The sequence below is a fragment of the Ovis canadensis genome, chromosome 7 (assembly GCF_042477335.2).
Source record: "Ovis canadensis isolate MfBH-ARS-UI-01 breed Bighorn chromosome 7, ARS-UI_OviCan_v2, whole genome shotgun sequence".
NCBI lineage: Eukaryota > Metazoa > Chordata > Mammalia > Artiodactyla > Bovidae > Ovis > Ovis canadensis.
The window spans coordinates 91558847-91576949 of NC_091251.1; the positions used below are offsets into that span (position 1 = coordinate 91558847).

General features: G+C 40.8%; 2 protein-coding genes across 2 annotated transcripts in view; one reads left to right on the forward strand and one right to left on the reverse strand.

Moving 5' to 3' along the window:
• Positions 1-251: 251 nt before the first annotated feature.
• On the reverse strand, positions 252-13417 carry ERH (ERH mRNA splicing and mitosis factor). Its single transcript, XM_069595136.1, has 4 exons — positions 12983-13417; positions 9539-9626; positions 4641-4761; positions 252-750 (listed from the first exon to the last, which is right to left on the reverse strand). The coding sequence occupies exons 1-4, from the start codon at positions 12983-12985 to the stop codon at positions 648-650; spliced, it is 315 nt and encodes a 104-aa protein (XP_069451237.1). The 5' UTR covers positions 12986-13417; the 3' UTR covers positions 252-647.
• Positions 13418-13425: 8 nt separating this feature from the next.
• The window catches only part of SLC39A9 (solute carrier family 39 member 9), a 51285-nt gene continuing 46607 nt past the window's right edge, over positions 13426-18103 (forward strand). The window contains exon 1 of the mRNA XM_069595135.1: positions 13426-14233. Within this exon, the coding sequence (XP_069451236.1) occupies positions 14120-14233 (114 nt within the window). The 5' untranslated portion in view covers positions 13426-14119. The remainder of the gene's footprint in view (positions 14234-18103) is intronic.

An 18103-nucleotide genomic window follows, 5' to 3' on the forward strand; every position in this document is an offset into this window, starting at 1 on the left:
TTCATCATGTTTGCATCAACAGGAGGTGTAAACCTTGGAGATACAATTGAGACTCACTTACAAGAGGGAAAAACTAGGGAAAATGAGGTAAAAACTCTAGCTTTCTATAGCCACAGGAAAACATATTCAGCTTTCTTCAACCTCATCGTGTAGCAGGCTATTGGTTTAGAAACTGATAATGCTTTACAAGAATACCCAATTCAGATCAGAGACACAAGAAAAGGGGGAAAAAAATCACTCAGGGGGAAAAATATAACTAAAGAACATTTATTTGTTTTTCACCAAGACTTTATCTTGAGGACGTAACTAAACTGTGCCTCCACTCCCCACCCCAATTTGAAGGAGGATTAGTACAGTGGATGTTATAAAGCAGGTATGAACAGTTTGAGGGACTGGAACCAACATTAACTGACAAAAACCAACTTTCATCTAAATCATCATAAAAATGTTTAAGTAAAAAAAAAGGGGAGGGGCAAAGGGGTTTTCAGATTGAACAAGATCATCACATTTTATCTAATACATTCAATTCTGGCTAGGGTATACCAAAATGGAAACAGGATAACTATAATACAAAACTTCCACTACAGCACACTGCACACACCTGTGTTCCAAGCCCACCCCCATTCCCCTAATGCTTCCAAACTCAACTATTTCCCAGCCTGTTGGGCCTGTCGACGAAGGAGCACATAGATCTTCTCTTTAATCCAATCTTTGTTATAAGGCTGGTATGTCTGGGTATCAGCTCGGTAACTGAGGAACAGAAGAATAATAAGCAAAGTTACAATGGTCAAATACCGTCACGTTTTTAAAACTGGAAATTGTTAACTGTTCTAGAATGGCACAGATGTGCACATGCTCATACATGAATACAATGAAAACCTAACTGTTGAATTTTATGCAATATGAAGTTTAGATCATCTGGTACAATCTCACAGCAGAAAAAGAAACTGAGGTCTAGAGATCTTAAGTTAAATGCTCAGTGTGTTACACATCTACTTCTTGACAAAGTATGCCCAGAAACCATGTGTTCTTTCTCCTACATAGTTAACTATTCTTAAGGTGCCTTCAGGGATTAAAAAACTAACAAAAACTTTAGATTTACTATATTTACTTTGAATTAACTTTAAAACAAAAAAGACCTTTAAAAATATGTTGCTGACACAAAGATTTCTTCCCTGGAAAGCATTAACAGAAGGAAAATTTTATATACATCCAGTATTTCAGGATTTGCTTTTTAATGAACAATGCTGCTAAGTCACTTCAGTCGTGTCCAACTCTGTGCGACCCCATAGACGGTAGCCCACCAGGCTCCCCCGTCCCTGGGATTCTCCAGGCAAGAACACTGGAGTGGGCTGCCATTTCCTTCTCCAATGCATGAAAGTAAAAAGTGAAAGTGAAGTTGCTCAGTCGTGTCCGACTCTTAGTGACCCCATGGACTGCAGCCTACCAGGCTCCTCCGCCCATGGGATTTCCCAGGCAGGAGTACTGGAGCGGGGTGCCATTGCCTTCTCTGGAACAATGCTAGAGGCTGAGTAGAGTCTGAAGTATAAGGAGTGACATCAGCAATGAAACTTTAACAGGATTCCAGGGTTTTTGGAGTACAATGCATCACTTAATAGACAACTCACTCAAAGTATGTTTAGAGGACAACAGATAGAAATATTCCACTGACCTACAATTGAACAACTACAACCAGCTAAATTGCTGGTTAAGCAATAAATTCAGTTTTTAGAGTAAAAAAACCTAAAGCTATAGTATAAAAAAAGATAATAAGCAAGCAGAGACAGCAGAAACACAAAGTACATCACAGTGTTACAAGGCCATGAGCACTATCTTTTAGGTTCTCAGCAAAAAAAATTATACACATATAACTACAAATGACAGTAAATACCTCTAACTGTTAGAAGCAGGAGTGTTAATCACTCAGTCGTGTCTGACTCTTTGCAACCCCATGGACTGTAGCCCACCAAGCTCCTCTGTGCACTACAGTGGGCCGCCATTTCCTTCTTTAGGGGATCAAACCTGAATCTCCAGCACTGCAGGCGGATTCTTTACCACCTGAGCCACCAGAGAAGCCTATAAAGAAGTTGCCAACTGCTAGGTGTTGCTCTGGGCACTCATCTGAATAAACTCCATCCTATTTACAACTCTGTGAGTAGATACAATTATTATCCCTTTTTAATAAAGGAGGAAACCAAGGCTCAAAACAGCCTGTAACTTATTTTTTTTTGGCGGGGCAGGGGGTGGGGGCTGGGTGGGGTGGGTACAGTTTATCCCCTCCCTCTCACCCACTCCTCCAGGTCCTCACTGAGCTACAATCCAATCTTTGAAGAGAAACAAACTCCAAAGAAAGAATGCTTTACACCATTATTAAAGTCTTCCCCTGAATGGTAAGGTCAGGATGGGGTTTAGTAAAATGCACAAGCTCTCTACTTTTACAGAACATTTTGGCTTTTTACTAACGTCCTTTTGTTACAGTGAGAAATAATCTAAAAAGTAAACTCACTGTAACTCTTCAGATTAAGAGTGACAGGAAAATACAATTACTACATGACTATTTTAATTTTACAGTCACTATCAAGTACCTCTTAAATCACATTCCCTGATCCCTTCACCCTCCTAGATTTCTCACCTCTTTTCACAACCTCCAACACTTCCCCCCTCACCCTTAATTCCAAATGGTGTCCTCCTTTCTATTTTCCTGAAGTAACTAAAGCAATCAGAAAACCTCCCCAAGCTTCTACCACATCCGCCTGCCTTCCCTACTTTACTATTAATGGATTGTCTAAGATCCTATCTAAAGCCATCAATTTCTCCCTCTACTACATCGCATTAGCCTGCCAACATACCATTATTTTTCTCACCTTAAAAACAAAATTAAAGGGGGAAAAAAGTGTTTTTTTTTTTCTCTAGCTATAACCCCATTTCCCTCCTCTCCTTTTGAGCCAAATTCTACAAAAAAGCTGTCTGTGTTGGCAGCCTACAATCCCTCTCTTCTTACTAACTCACTGGACTATATAAAGATTTTACTACTGTCCCTCTAGGGCTTCCTAGGTGGCTCAGATAGCAAAGAATCTGCCTGTAATGACAGAGACCTGGGTTCAATCCCTGGGTCAGAAAGATCCTCCGGAGAAGGGAATGGCAACCCACTCCAGTACTCTTGCCTGGAGAATTCTACGTAGCCTGATGGGCTACAGCTCATGGGGTTGCAAAGAGTTGAACACTACTGAACGACTAATACTTTCACACTTACAGTTCACTCTACCAAAACTGCTCTGGAAATCATCAAAGACTTCCACAGGGCTATACCAAATTTCAATTCTCAGTCCTCATTCATTTGATCTACCAACAATATGAAGTATCAATACTTTTGAATGGGTTGGTCCACCAAATTCATCTCCCTCTACTCTCCTCAGCCTCCACTTATTCTTCTGCAGCTTCAAAGGCTTCATTTTAGACGGATTTATTCACTGTGCAATCCTCAGTGCCTTGGAACACACGTGGTACATAACCGGCCCTCAGTAAATGTTACATGAACACATATGTGTCTCTCTCTGTGTGCCAGGCAATAAACAGATCAACTATAAACATTGCAAACCAACACAGTATGATATATATACAGCTCTACTGGCCTCAATAGGTTTTTGAGTTTTTATATCAAAATAATCATAACAAAATTATCATACATTATAAACACATTTCATTAAAGACCAGAACTGGATCACTGAAATACTCTGAGTGAGCAAAGTAAAATGACTATAACTGAGACACAATAACGAGGTGAAGAAAACTGCACTCGAAAATTCCAAGGAAATGCTTATTTTCACCCGGATCTTTTGTGAGACAGCAAGCCCAGGCTTGGTTCCAGTGCTGAAACAGGAAGTGCCTCAGAGTAGGACCTACATGATTTTCACCACTGAAAAATATTTTTTTCTTATAGCATAGTATCTGACACATAATAAATATGCCTGGTGACTGAAGCTCTCATTATAAGGTACTTCCATTTTCCTCTGTAAAATCTGCTGTACTTAACACTCGGCCTCTCCAACAATGCTGAGAAGATGAAGTGTTATAGATTCACGGGCTCCTTGGTAACAGTGGTGACGGGTAATTACTGATATAAATTATAATAAGCATAATGTTAGGAAAAAAATTTAATTTGACAAAACTCGGAGAATAGAAAAGGTTAAGTGTCAAAAAAACAAACTCATTCTAACATACCAAAATACACATGATCAATATTAGGGGGAATTAAAATTAAATTCTATTTCAGTCCTACATATATTTTAAAAAATCATGAAAACAGAATAATCTAAGTTTTAACTTAAAGCTAATTGCTTTAGGATAAAGGCTATAATTGGAGAAAAAATACATAAAAGATTATTTAGTTTAAGGAACAAAGTTCTTGGTTCAAGGCGGAGGCACACTAACTGCATCAATTAGCAAAATTCATAAGGTTTTCTTGTGCCCTCAGCTTTATGTTGACAATGTATGAGCCACGTGTAGCAGAAATATTAATTACTACATCACAGGCAAAACACAAAGATCTGTGTCATGCAGAGTGCGCTCCTAACAGCATACATCACCTCAAACAAACAAGATAAAAACACAATTTAAGAGATATGGTGGCTAATACTTACACAAGGCAGCTGAGGTCTGCCAGGTCATCAATAAAATCAAACAACTGACTGATATCATATGTGATAGAGGGGCTGTTGGGATTCATTCTCTTCAAATGTTCTTCATACATTTTACAAACACCTAAGAGAGGGGAAAACCAAGATCTTACAATTGTATCAACTTTAGATATGAGTAGTGCTACATGCTTATATCACAATACTTTGTCCTACCCTGTACATATAGGTCTTTGTGTACCTCCAAACTGATTTCATTGATTTCCTAATAAAAAGTAACAGCCAACCACAGAGTTATCAAAAGCTATCTTAATAAAGCTTGGTTCACTACACTGTGATCAGAAATATCACTTAGGAGTTCCTGAATAGAAAGGGTGAATGGAAAGGAAATAAAACCCAGGAAAATTAACTAATTGTGGCACTAACCCACAGCTACCATCATACTTAGTGGCAAAAGACAATGCTTTCCCAGTCAGACTAGAACACCGGCTCTTGTCACTTGAGTCATGTTCAACATCGCACTGGAGGCTCTAGTAAGGGTGATTTGGCAAGGAAAAGAAGTAACTGGCATTCACACTGGAATGGAAGAAGTGTACCTATCTCTAGAAATGCATACAGAATACCTTAAGGAAACTACAAAACACAAACTATTACAACTAATAAATCAGGGTGGTAAGACTGATTTGCATGATGTAAAATCATTATACAAAAATCAATTATATTTCTATACCCCAACAATAAAAACACTGAAAATGAAATGAACAACATCAGAAAAAAACAGAATTCTTGCAAATAAATTCAATAAAAGAGACATAAGACACTCTGAAAACTATAAAATGTCACTGACAGTAAAGATTTAAATAAACAGAATGCTATCTCAGGTTCATGGACTGGGCGACTTAGTATTAAATACTCCCCCAAATGATCTAGATTCAACAATCCATGTCAAAACCTGAGGTACTTCTGCAGAAACTGACAAGCTGACCCTAAACTTAACACAGAAATTACAGGGGTCCAGGACAGCCACAACAATCTTGGAAAAGAACAAAGTTGGAAGAAAGACACACATTTCCTCATTCCAGAACTCATCACAAAACTACAAAACTGTAATCAAGACAGTGTGGTACTGCTTATTCATGAAGACAGGCATACAGACTAATGGAATAGAAACAGGAGTCCACAAATAAACCCTCACATTTATGGTCAACTGCTTTCCCAAAAGGATACCAAGACAAAATCAATAGAGAAAGAGTATTTTATCAACAAAGGGTGCTAGGACAACTGTGCATTCATACGCAAAAGAAGAAACCTGGACCGCTCTCATGCCATGTATAAAGTCACTCACAATGGCCCAGAGACTTAAATCTAAGTCAAAATTATAAAACTCTTGGAAGAAAATGGAGGCACAAATCTTTGTGACTTTGGATAAGCTTCTTAGATAGGCTGGACTTCATCAAAATTTAAGCCTTTTGTACTTCAGAGGACACTGTCAATGCAAGTGAAAACATAAGCCACAGACTAGAAGAAAATCTTTGCAAAACACGTATCTGATAAAACAGGGGTCCCCAACCTCTGGGATCAAATGCCTGATGATTTGAGATGGAGCTGATTTAACAATAATAATAGAAATAAAGTGCACAATAAATGCAATGCCCTCAAATCACCTCAAAACCACACACACAACCACCCCCCCCCAACCCCCGCCAATCCCCTACAGTCCATGGAAAAACTGTCTTCCACAAAACTGGCTCCTGGTACCAAAATGGCTGGGGACCACTGAGATGAAACTATTATCAAAAATATACAAACAATTCCTAACACTCAACAATGGGAAAACAAACAACTCAATTAAAAAACAGGCAAAAGATGTGAACAGACACCTCAACAGAGAAATATACACAAGGAAAATATGCATTATGAAAAGATGCTCAACATCATGACATGAGGAAATTGCAAACTGAAATGAGGCATCATTATACACCTATTAGGATGGCAAAAAATCCAAAACACTGACGACACCAAATGCCACCACAGGAACTCTCATTCATTACTGCAGGGAATGCAAAGTGATACAGCCACATGTGAAGACAGCTTGTCTGTTTCTTACAAAGCTAAATACAGTCTTACCATATGATCTGACAATCACTCCTCAGTACTTACCGAAAGGAGTTGAAAGCTTAGGTCCACACAAAAACCTACACAGGAATGTGCAGAGCAGCTTATTCACTGACAAAACCCGTAAGCAACCAAGATATCCTTCAACAGGTGATGGATAACCAAACCGTGTTATACCCATACAATGGAGTATTATTCAACAACAAAATGAAATGAGCTACCAGGCCATGAAAGACATGGCGACATCTTAAAAGCATACAACAGAGGATGAGATGGTTGGATGGCATCACCAACATGATGGACATGAGTTTGGGTAGGCTCCGGGAGTTGGTGATGGACAGGGAGGCCTGGTATGCTGCAGTCCATGGGGTCACAGAGAGTCAAACACGACAGAGCGACTGAAGTGAAGTGAAAGAGCTGACCTGAAAAGGCTGCATACTATAATTTCAACCATACAATATTCTGAAAAGATGAAACTATAAAGACATTAAAAAGATCAGTGGTTGCTGTTTAGGGGAGAGATGGGTGAGCAGGTGGAGCACAGCAGATTTTCAGGGTACTAAATGTTAGACACATGTCATTGCACATGTCAAAATCCACACAATGCTCAAAGCAAAGAGTGAACATTAATGCAAACTAGACTTTAGTTAATAATGTGTCAGCACTGATCCTACAATTCGAACAAATGTACCACACTAACACAGGGTGTAAATAATTGGGAAAACTGGGAGCGGCAACGCAGGGGCTATGGCAGAACCGTACTTTCTGATCAACTTTCCTGTAAACCCAAAACTACTCTAAAAAACTAAGTCTATTAATTTTTAAAAAGGGATGAGGGGAGGGAAAGCTCTGTATCCCAGACGAATATTAACTACTATAACAAAGAAAAATAAGCAAGTAAGATAATTACTATTTGGCAACCACCATGTGAGAACTGATTCCAGTATTTCCATTTTAACTTTTAAAATGGAAAATAAACCACCATTTCTAATTTAAAAAGAAAAAAAGAGCTAGAAAGCCACAAAAAGGCATGGAAGAAGCTTAAACACATTGCTAAATGAAAGAAGCTGATCTGAAAAGAGCTACGTCAATGATTCTAATCTATGACATTCTGGAAAAAGCAAAACAATGGAGGTAGCAAAGAGACCAGTGGTTGCCAGGGGGCAGGGAGTGAGGTGAAAAGGGATGACTAGGGGAACACGGAGGATTTTTAGGGCAGTGAGAATATTCTCAACATTACAGTAAGATACTGTAATGGTGAATACATGACATTACACATTTGGCAACATCCACAGCACTGCACAGCACAAAAAATGAATCCCCAAAGAAACTATGGACTGCATTCTGCTTCATCAACTGTAACAAATGCACCATACCTCATATTCTTTTTTGGGGGGGGCGGGGAGGGGTGTGTGTGACATACAGGACCTTAGTTCCCTGACCAGGGGAACCTGAGCCCTCTGCATTGGAAGCAGTCTGAACCACTGGACTACGAGGGAAGGTGTCATTAATAGGGGAAACTGGGGATAGGGAGAAGTACATGGGAACCCTCTGTACTTTCTGTTCAATTTTCCTTTAAGCCTAAAACTGCTCTAGAAATTAAGTGTATTAAATTTTTAAGTTCAGTTCAGTTGCTTAGTCGTGTCCGACTCTTTGCGACCCCATGAATCGCAGCACGCCAGGCCTCCCTGTCCATCACCAACTCCCGGAGTTCACTCCTTCCCTAAAATCAGCAAAGGTTAGTAAAGAGTATTGCAGAATCAAAGGCCAAACATGATAATACAGATAAAGCAACAATCTAGAGTGTGTGCACGAAGTCTACCTTACTGGCAAGTAAGGCCATCAGCAGAGGACGGGACTTGAGAAAAGGAAAGAACACAAGCGTTGCTCGTCTTTAAAGATGAGAATAGAATCGGAGGAGCCATGTCTGATTATGAGTAGCTTTTTGTCCCCTGGAGGTCTACCCATCATTGGTTTTAGAAGAGATTTCTAAGCCTAATCCAATTAGCTTCAGATAATCAACAATTCCAGGGACATGCCAGCAGCCAATTTTATATTCCTGTAACATCTTTACAGGAACAGGTGAAGAATGTGCAATTTGCTAGCAAGGGTGCAGGGTGTACACAAGTGGTTTACTGGATGTAATGATCTAGTGATGTAATGAAAGGACACAGGATGAATCTGATTTGTGATGATCCAATCTAGGTACTCTCATCTAATGGTTTATTGAGGGTTAATACCTCCCTTCAGGGTGGTGCCAGCTTATCAAACATATAATAAATTATACTGATTTGGTTCCATTTGCCTTTATTCACTGAGTTAATTTTTTATTTCTTAACATTCTGATGGACATCTCAGCTTTTAATGTTTGTTTAGTAATTAGACTATTAGGTTGTGTAGGCACTATTAGGTTTCTCAAGCCTGTTTTAATAACTATTGAGTTTAACTAGACTATATAAGGGATACCTATAAAATATTTACCCAGCACAGTAACAAATTACAAATAAAGAATATTTACAAAACAAGCAGAGGCCTGGGAAAGTCACGATATACATGAGCTTGATTCTAAAAAGTAAATAGTGAATGTCAGGGTAAACAAACTCAAGACACCTGAGAGTCTCAGCACTTATCACTCTCACCCTGGGAGCAAGCGTGGACCAGCTGGTGTGGATGCAGCTAGCGTGGGGGCCAGGAGCCTCTATAGCCCATCCCACGTCCAGCCCCCAACCCCTCACCACCCCCAAAACAAAATCAATGACTTATACCCCTTGATTAGTATTTAAACTTACCTTCCATACACTCATTCACAGATTCATAGTCAGCGTAAGTTCTGCCTTCTGGCCTCTTGGTAGGCTGTACCAGCAAGATGGTGTGAGACTGCACAGGGAAAAGTGATATCAATATAAGTTTCTAACTCAGTATTTGAGAAATTCATAGTATGGGATAAAATCCCCATTACCACACAATTTTCGTTGGTTATTAAAACACTATTAATCAGAGTGCTCTTTCTGCAATATCAATGCCTCTGCCCAAGCGCAGCGGCAGAAGCTTGAGTCACAGCTTTTCCGTAAGGTCTTAGTCTCCCAGTCCTTAACAACTGCTCTCTCAAACTCACTGCCTGTTAAATTCTCAGCATAAACTACCTTGTACTGTTTTTCCTCTTTTGCACCTTTCTTCCCAGCCAGATTATAAACCTGCTTAGGTGTTCTATATCCATTGGTCACTCTAATCCCATTAGATTCCTAATGAAAACAGATATGGGTTGATGAACAGAGAAGAAAAGGAAAACACTATAATGATTACAAGCACTTTATTAATCTGTTTTTTCTAACTTTAGCATTACAGTGAAATCACATCTTAGCCAGAGATTAGACTCAAACATTAAAGGTGTAAGATAAACTGGCAGTCTAAAATTAGTATATACAGTTAATGTTACCCTAGAAAATCCATTTAATTATTCACCCAGTAGGTGACTCACCATAAGAGGCTGTGTTATACTAAAATATTGTATTTTTAAGCACTAGAGTCACAGAATAGCTAGAGGATGATGACACAGGAAATGTGAAGATCCCTAAAGAGCAGCAGATCCTTTCGTCTTCCATCTCGCCCTCATTGGGGAGCAAGCTTTTGTTCATGGGTCTATTTCAGGGCTTCTCAACTCTGGCACTATTGCATCAGGGGCTGGAAGATTCCTTGTTGCAGAGGCTGTCCTGTGCATTGAAGGACCGTGGTATTCCTAGCCTATTCCCAGTAAAAACTCCCATGCCCTCCTCCCAATGTGTGACAACTAAAAATATCTCCAGAACATTGGTCTGTTGAAAGTATAACCCCTTCTGTTTTTTTTTGCCAAGTGTGTAAGGTTCACTAAATTCAAATATGATGTAACCTCACTGTAAACCCAATGCTAAATCAAACTATTTATAATCTTCAGGAGATGGTGAAGGGCAGGGAAGCCTGGTGTCGCAAAGAGTTGGACATGACTGAGTGACTGAACAACAAATTCTTCTCTTCTGCTGTACTAGTTTTTAATAAAAAGCAAACAAACCTCTTAAGGACAGGAACCAAACGTTCTGAAATGATCAGACTTTTTAATGACCAACAAACCGCAACTGAAATAGCTATGTAGAGTTTCTGAATAAGCACTGCCCCCGCCCAAATAAGAACTTTGAACACAATGTGAGGAAGGGATTTCTCATACTACTCCCTCTCCACCAAGAAGCAGTCATTCTGATTAAAAGTCTGCGAGGATCTGAGATAGACCTCGATGACAAGAGATGGAAAGTAATGCTCACCTATAAAGACCTGGACACAGCTGAGGCCTTTCTTAAACAGTGATCAAAAGTCAGAGAACACAGAATGTTAGATTACTGGTTATTTAAAAACCACCAATAGTTCCAACGGCTCATAAGTTGAGAAGAAAGTAACTTTATAGAAACTATACTGACATTCCTGCAAAAGGACCTGTCCCACATACTAGCCAGACCAGTTGCTACTACATTAATTTTCTTCTTATTCTAATAAGAAATAAGGACCAATTCACTTGAAAGTTAAGATATGAAAATGGCTATACAGTATGCTGCTTTTTATATTTACCTTTAAAGTGAAACTGAACTAAGTTTACTATTCTTAATACTTACTGCCCAAAGACAAGGCTTAAAAATTAGGAACAAGGAATGGCTAAATTTACAAAACTGTCAACAAAATTATCAGATCTTTCCTTCTTCTGAACAGATTTGGTCCGGCATTCCTTAGGTTACTCTTTCTTAGGGGAATGAGCAGTAATAAATAAATAAGCAATAAAAATATAAGTACATACAGGAATATATATATCTATTGATATTTGCCACAATAGAAAAATAACATTGTGAAACCTAAAAAGTTATGCAGAATAACCTTAATGATATCCTATTCTGTTTGCCAAGCAGTTATGATTCACTCTAATGAAGAGTTAATCTGTTAATCTGGTTTTAAAGTCTCACAAACATGAACCCTAAGAATAGTCAGTCATTCTACTGTTACAGAAATACTACAATACAATGCATCTCTCAAACTACCAAAAAGAAAAGAATAAAAGAAAAGAAATTGAACCAATATTTAAGACTTTTGAACCAGTATTCACTTTAAATACAAATTCCAATTTTCAATTCTACATGAAATGATAAAAAATTATCACTGATAATGCTCAATGATAATGGGGTGTTCATAATAACTGCTGTCATATCCCCAGATTTTAATCTAAGCATTTAAAAATAATACCAAATAAAGGCAGAGAAAGAAGGAAACTCGGAAGTGAAATGACTTGCTCAAGGTCACACTGCTAGTTAAGACAGGAACTGGAAATCCAATCTCCTAATTCCCAGTCCTCCTTGGGAGACTATGTTGGGTCAAACACTAACCTATCTCAATCCAGAAAACTACGACCTGAAAAAATTCCTTGTTAACAACAGCTGCATGATCTGTTAATCTGCAGCAACCAGAAAACGAAAATTAAAGTGTGGAAGCAACCACGATGACTTGGAATCCTCGTGAGCATCTCCTTTTTTGCAGATTACAAAACAGACACACAAGCCCAAAAAACAACCCTTCACCCATTCCACCCAGATTCTAAGGAAAGTGGACCCTGAGGTGAATCTATCTGTTCAGCTTCCAGACCCAAGAAGACTATAAATAAAGATAAGCACAAGATGGATGGCTGGAGGGGGAGGGGGACACCAAATCGGCCCCTAAAGGTCTTAGAAAAGAGGGAAAATGTATTTTTTCAAAAAAGGCAGAGCCCAGAAAAACAAAAGGGAATGTGGTCGGGAAAGCACGCTACAAAGCAAAGATGTTCCCTCCCGGTCCACACGGGGGATGCAGTACATTCACTCTGTCAGCTTCGGGACGGAATTGTCAAACATCCTTCGGCCATTGTTCCTATAGTAGGCTGCGGCGTTTGAAGGGAAAGAGCAGCACCCCCACGCCTGCCTCTACCAAGCAGCAAACGGAAGAAAAAGCAACCTCCGCAACGCACGCCTCGCCCGAGCCAGCAGGCGGGCGCGCAACCGCGGGGCGGACCTGGGACCCAGGGCCTAGCGCCAGGCCCAGTGTCTCCGCGGCGGGAAGGAGAAGAGTCGACCCACAAGCTGGAGGGCCGAGCAGCAGCACGCTCGCGCCGGATGGGGTGGGGAGATATATGGGCGGGGGTCGCCCCGGCGGGGGTTAGGGGTTCGGGGAGCCGGTTAGGCCTCTCTCACCATCGCGCCAAAGTCTCCCGCTGCAGCCGATGCCGACTCCGCCGCCGCCGCCGCACACGAGCTTACCCGCAACGCCGCTAACAGCCAATCCCCGCGAGAGGAGCCGCCGGAAGTCGTCAGAGGCGCACCGCGAAAGAACCTTTCGGACCATAGAGGCTCACAGATTTCCGGCAGCTAGAGCAGGGAGTGACCCTGTTTCAGCCATCTTGGATAAGGGAAAGGAAGCACACAGGGAACGTATCGGAACTTGAAAAAAAAGCACTTTTTTCTAGACACGATTTTCGGTACTCGAGTTATTAGATTCGCGGCTAAAGTGATCACCGGTATAGACAGTGACACAAGCCATCTTTCAGTGGCCCCACTCAAAAATGGCGGCTGTATAAGAACCCTGGGGCATAGGTCGGTTGTAACCCCGGAAGTACCCTTCTAAAGGAGGGGGCTGTAAGGCAATCCGGAAGTGGATGTAATGAAGAGGTGCCACTTGGCGGCCATGGCAGCTGTAGTAGCGGTGGCTCCGGGTCAAGGCCCCTCGGAGTGGAGTAACACGGGCAGCACTGGGTATAGGGTAGAGACAGCTTTGTATCAGCTTCACTGCTGAACCCCACGACCCGCCATTACCGGCCTGCAGGACGCCTTTCCTCACTCTAGACTCGGAGGAGAGTTTCCCGTGGTTGGTGGGCTGGTCCCGGAGCTGGGGGGGCGATCACCTGTGGGGTGCCCCAGGGAGATAAGGGAGCAGGGAGAACGAACTAGTTCACTGGGGTTTTCGTCCTTTTCTTGCTGCCATCGGGCACATTGCTTGTGGAGGAAATAGGCCCATTGTGCTGCCCGTATTCCGACGATTGAACCAATAGCTCCTTCGTATAGTTTCCCATTGACTTCTCATCTCTGTTAACCCATGGGAATCCAGTGACTGGTATATGAAAACTTACGGGCTGGGACCTAAGATTGCTGGAAGTTGTCTCTAGTATCAGCAAAAAGGGGGCTCTTTACAGATACGTTCAAGAGAAAAGTGCCTCGTGAACGCATCTGCCGGTGGGGAGGACGAAAGAACTGGAAAGTCCACCTGTTCCCTTGGAACAGTCACACGTGTTTAAGGACCTGAGCTCCCGAAAAGTTATAGACTAGTGGTATTGGATGAATAAAGAAGGCAGAATGGATGATTTCATCTCCATTAGCCTGCTGTCTCTGGCTATGTTGGTGGGCTGTTACGTGGCTGGAATCATTCCTTTGGCTGTTAATTTCTCGGAGGTAAGCGCTCAATTTTCTATTTTCTATCAGCTGTCAGGATGGCAGCTAGGAAGTAGTGACAATTGAAAGGGAAGCTGCTTCCCCATTTAATAGCAGAGCTAAAGGTTTTCTTAAGGATGACTTTTTTCAGAAGATGCAAAACATTTAATAATAGAAACAAACCTCTTATTTAGCACGAATTCTTAACGGAGAGGGGTAGGGGCGGGGAGTGGTGGATCCACTGAAGATCCTTGGATACTCTGAACTTCCTGAAATTGCATACCAAAATTTGCGACTCTACATTTTCCGGGAAAGACACCGTAATGTTATTTTGATACCAAGAAGTTTCAAAGAATGACGGTTCTGGATTGCTGTCAAAATATACATGAAGAATATTGTTTGTTCATATGAGCTGAAGTCAGTATAATTTCTTTTTGAGAAAATCAGGCATAGCTTTTTGGGAAAAGGTGGTTTTGTTTTGTTTTGTTTTGGGGGGGGATACCTGTAATTAGAATGAAGTAAGGAAACTAAATTGTTCTTAACTCAAACTTCCTTTTAAAGAAGAACATTGGATAGGTTTTTGAAGTTGTTTTCAAATCTATTTGCTTAGTAATGAATTTTTTTGTTAGTATGGTTTGACATTTTGTTTTAATTTCTTTGGTTCTTTATTATCACTTGAACGAACATTAACAGGGAAGAAATATAGATGAAAGCATTGTTCAATGAAAGTGCAGATGGATTCTTTGGGCTGTTGTAAGGAGTTCACAGCTTGCACAGTGCTCAAAGATTAGGGGAGAAAAACTACTGCACTCAGGATTTCTTAATTATACCTTGATGTTCAACAGTAAGATAGTTTCACTGTCAGTCCTGAAAGTGCTTTCAAAGAAAAGGGAAGTGGAGAATGGTCTGAAGTAAAGGAAGGGTATAGACGAGCTGTGAGGTAGGCCTTGAGTTAACCTGAGGGAGGAGAAGGCATTGGTGGTAAAGAAAATAGCCTGTGGGTGAGAAAAAAGTTGGGACTAGGTGTTAGGAGTTTGAGAAATAAACCCCACGGTCAGATAGAAGGGGGACTTAAATTGCTACTGCTCTTTTATCTGTTTCCTTTTTGTTTAGCATCTAATGATAACTTTGAGCTACAATTTTTTGAGCATATACATTATCTAATTTCATTTTTAAAAAAAAGTACAGATGAGGAGACTGAGACTTAAATTATGTAACTTGGACAAGTTTATGAAATGTGTTAGAATCAGAGCTGATGTAGATTATTCTGGCTCAGAACAGTTCTTAGCCACCCAGTAGTCCATGTACCAAATCTAGCCTGCAGACGTGTTTATTTATTTGGCTGCACCAGGTCTTAGTTGTGGCATGCAGGGTCTTTAGCTGCAGTGTGTGGGATTTTTTTTTTCTTTTTTTCAGTTGTGTTATTTGGGATCTAGTTCCCTGACCAGGGATCGAGCCCGGGTCCCCTGCATTGGAAGCATGAAGCTTCAACCACAGGGCCACCAGAAAAGTCCTTGGATTTACTTTAGATTAGCAGAGTGTCGATTTTATTGTTACTGTTTTTTTGTCTTTATTCCTCAAAGTAACAGTTGGCTAGAGCTGAGTAGTGGTAGATTGTCATGGCCTTCTTGGCTGTGAAGCCTACTTCACTCATTTGAGCTACCTGCCTGGCCAGTACTTTGTGAGTGTGCTGTCTGTCCTCTGACTAAATCATGAAAAAAAAGTAAGAGTTTCAGTTGCTCAGTCGTGTCTGGCTCTTGGCAACCCCATGGACTGTAGCCCGCCAGACTCCCCTGTCCATGGAATTCTCCAGGCAAGAATACTGGAGTGGGTTGCCATTTCCTTCTCCAGGGGGTCTTCCTGATCCAGGGATTGAACCTGGGTTTCCAGTACTGCAGGAGGATTCTTTAACACTGAGTCACCAGGGACTGAGTCTTCTAATTACATTAGAATTGAGTTGACATTATTAGGGCTGACATTTGTGAAGTTTAAATTGGTTTGTATATTTAAAGCCTCAGTAGAGATAACATTTATGAAAAATTATAATTAATTCAAATAAAAGACTGATAAAACTTTTTATTTCTATAAAATTCCTAGACCTTTTCCAGTTTCAGTATTTTCACAAACTGTCTTCAGTGATGTTTGCAATATGCTGCTGCTGCTGCTGCTAAGTCGCTTCAATCGTGTCCGACTCTGTGCGACCCCATAGATGGCAGCCCACCAGGCTCCCCTGTCCCTGGGATTCTCCAGGCAAGAACACTGGAGTGGGTTGCCATTTCCTTCTCCAATGCATGAAAGTGAAAAGTGAAAGTGAAGTCGCTCAGTCATGTCTGACTCCTAGCGACCCCATGGACTGCAGCCTACCAGGCTCCTCCGTCCATGGGATTTTCCAGGCAAGAGTACTGGAGTGGGGTGCCATTGCCTTCTCCGTTGCAATATGCAGGTATATGCTATCCTCTTTTCTCACTGAAGGAAGTGTGTCCATGAGTGGTGTAATTAACTAGGCCATTAATAGAGATAATTAGTATGATATGTCATTTATGGCTTTCTTAATTGATGGTCAGGTGGTGTTTTTCCAGCTATAGTTCTTGAAATGCTGTAACTCACCATTCATATCTGTTCATTATTACACCAGGACCAATGCATTTTAAGCTGTTAGGATAAAAAAATTAAAGTTACATATAACTTAGTCAAAGACAGTTTAGAATTCAGCTGGTGATTTTTGTCTCCTAGGAATTAGCATTTTTTCCCAGATATTATACTATTATTATAAATCAATGTATCATGAAACTAGTAGATAATAAATCTGTAAAAAATGAACTTCATTTATGGAGACCAAGAAACAGAGTTTCTATCCTTAGAGAATAGCTCCCCAAATTCCTACATTGACTAAACAATTTTTCTTTTTAAGGAAGTGTAGCTTTTCTTTGGGACTGGAGTTATTATAAATAAAAGGACCAATAAATCTAATTTATCTTGTAGTTAACTTTCATTTATATGAGAAGATATGGTTTTTATTCATATTCTTAATCTACCTACTACTTTGTCTTTCAGCACTTTTTTCTTCAGAATTTCTCAGAGCAGGAACAAAAGATCAATAAAGCCATTAATGATGGCAGGGTTAGTATTTAGGAATGAGATAAAGTCAAGTGGTCTGACATTACTGTAGCAGTGGTATTGGTCTGCCATATCTGACCATCACGAGGTATGTGTGGCAGTGATTTCTTAGTCACTTTCTCCAACATGCCTTGTCCCCAAACCAACTTTCTTGACTCATGGTTTTGTAACTTCCTTATGCCTAAATGGGGCTTCACAGATGGCGCTAATGGTAAAGAACCCACCTGCCAGTGCAGGAGACATAAAGAGACTCAGGTTTGGTCCCTGGGTTGGGAAGATCCCCTGGAGGAGGGCATGGCAACCCACTCCAGTAATCTTGCCTGGAGAATTCACAGACAGAGGAGCCTGGCAGGCCACAGTCCATAGGGTCACAAAGAGTTGGACACTACTGAAGTGTCTCAGCACACATGTATGCCTAACTGATTTCTAAAATAAAGGAACAAAATCTCTGATTCTCAAATGCATTTATATGGGACTGATAAGCAGCCGTGAAGAGATACCCCCATGTCCAAGGTAAGAGAAACCCAAGTAAGATGGTAGGTGTTGCAAGAGGGCATCAGAGGGCAGACACACTGAAACCATACTCACAGAAAACTAGTCAATCTAACCACACTAGGACCACAGCCTTGTCTAACTCAATGAAACCAAGCCATGCCTGCGGGGCAACCCAAGACAGGCGGGTCATGGTGGAGAGGTCTGACAGAACATGGTCCACTGGAGAAGGGAATGGCAAGCCACTTCAGTATTCTTGCCTTGAGAACCCCATGAACAATA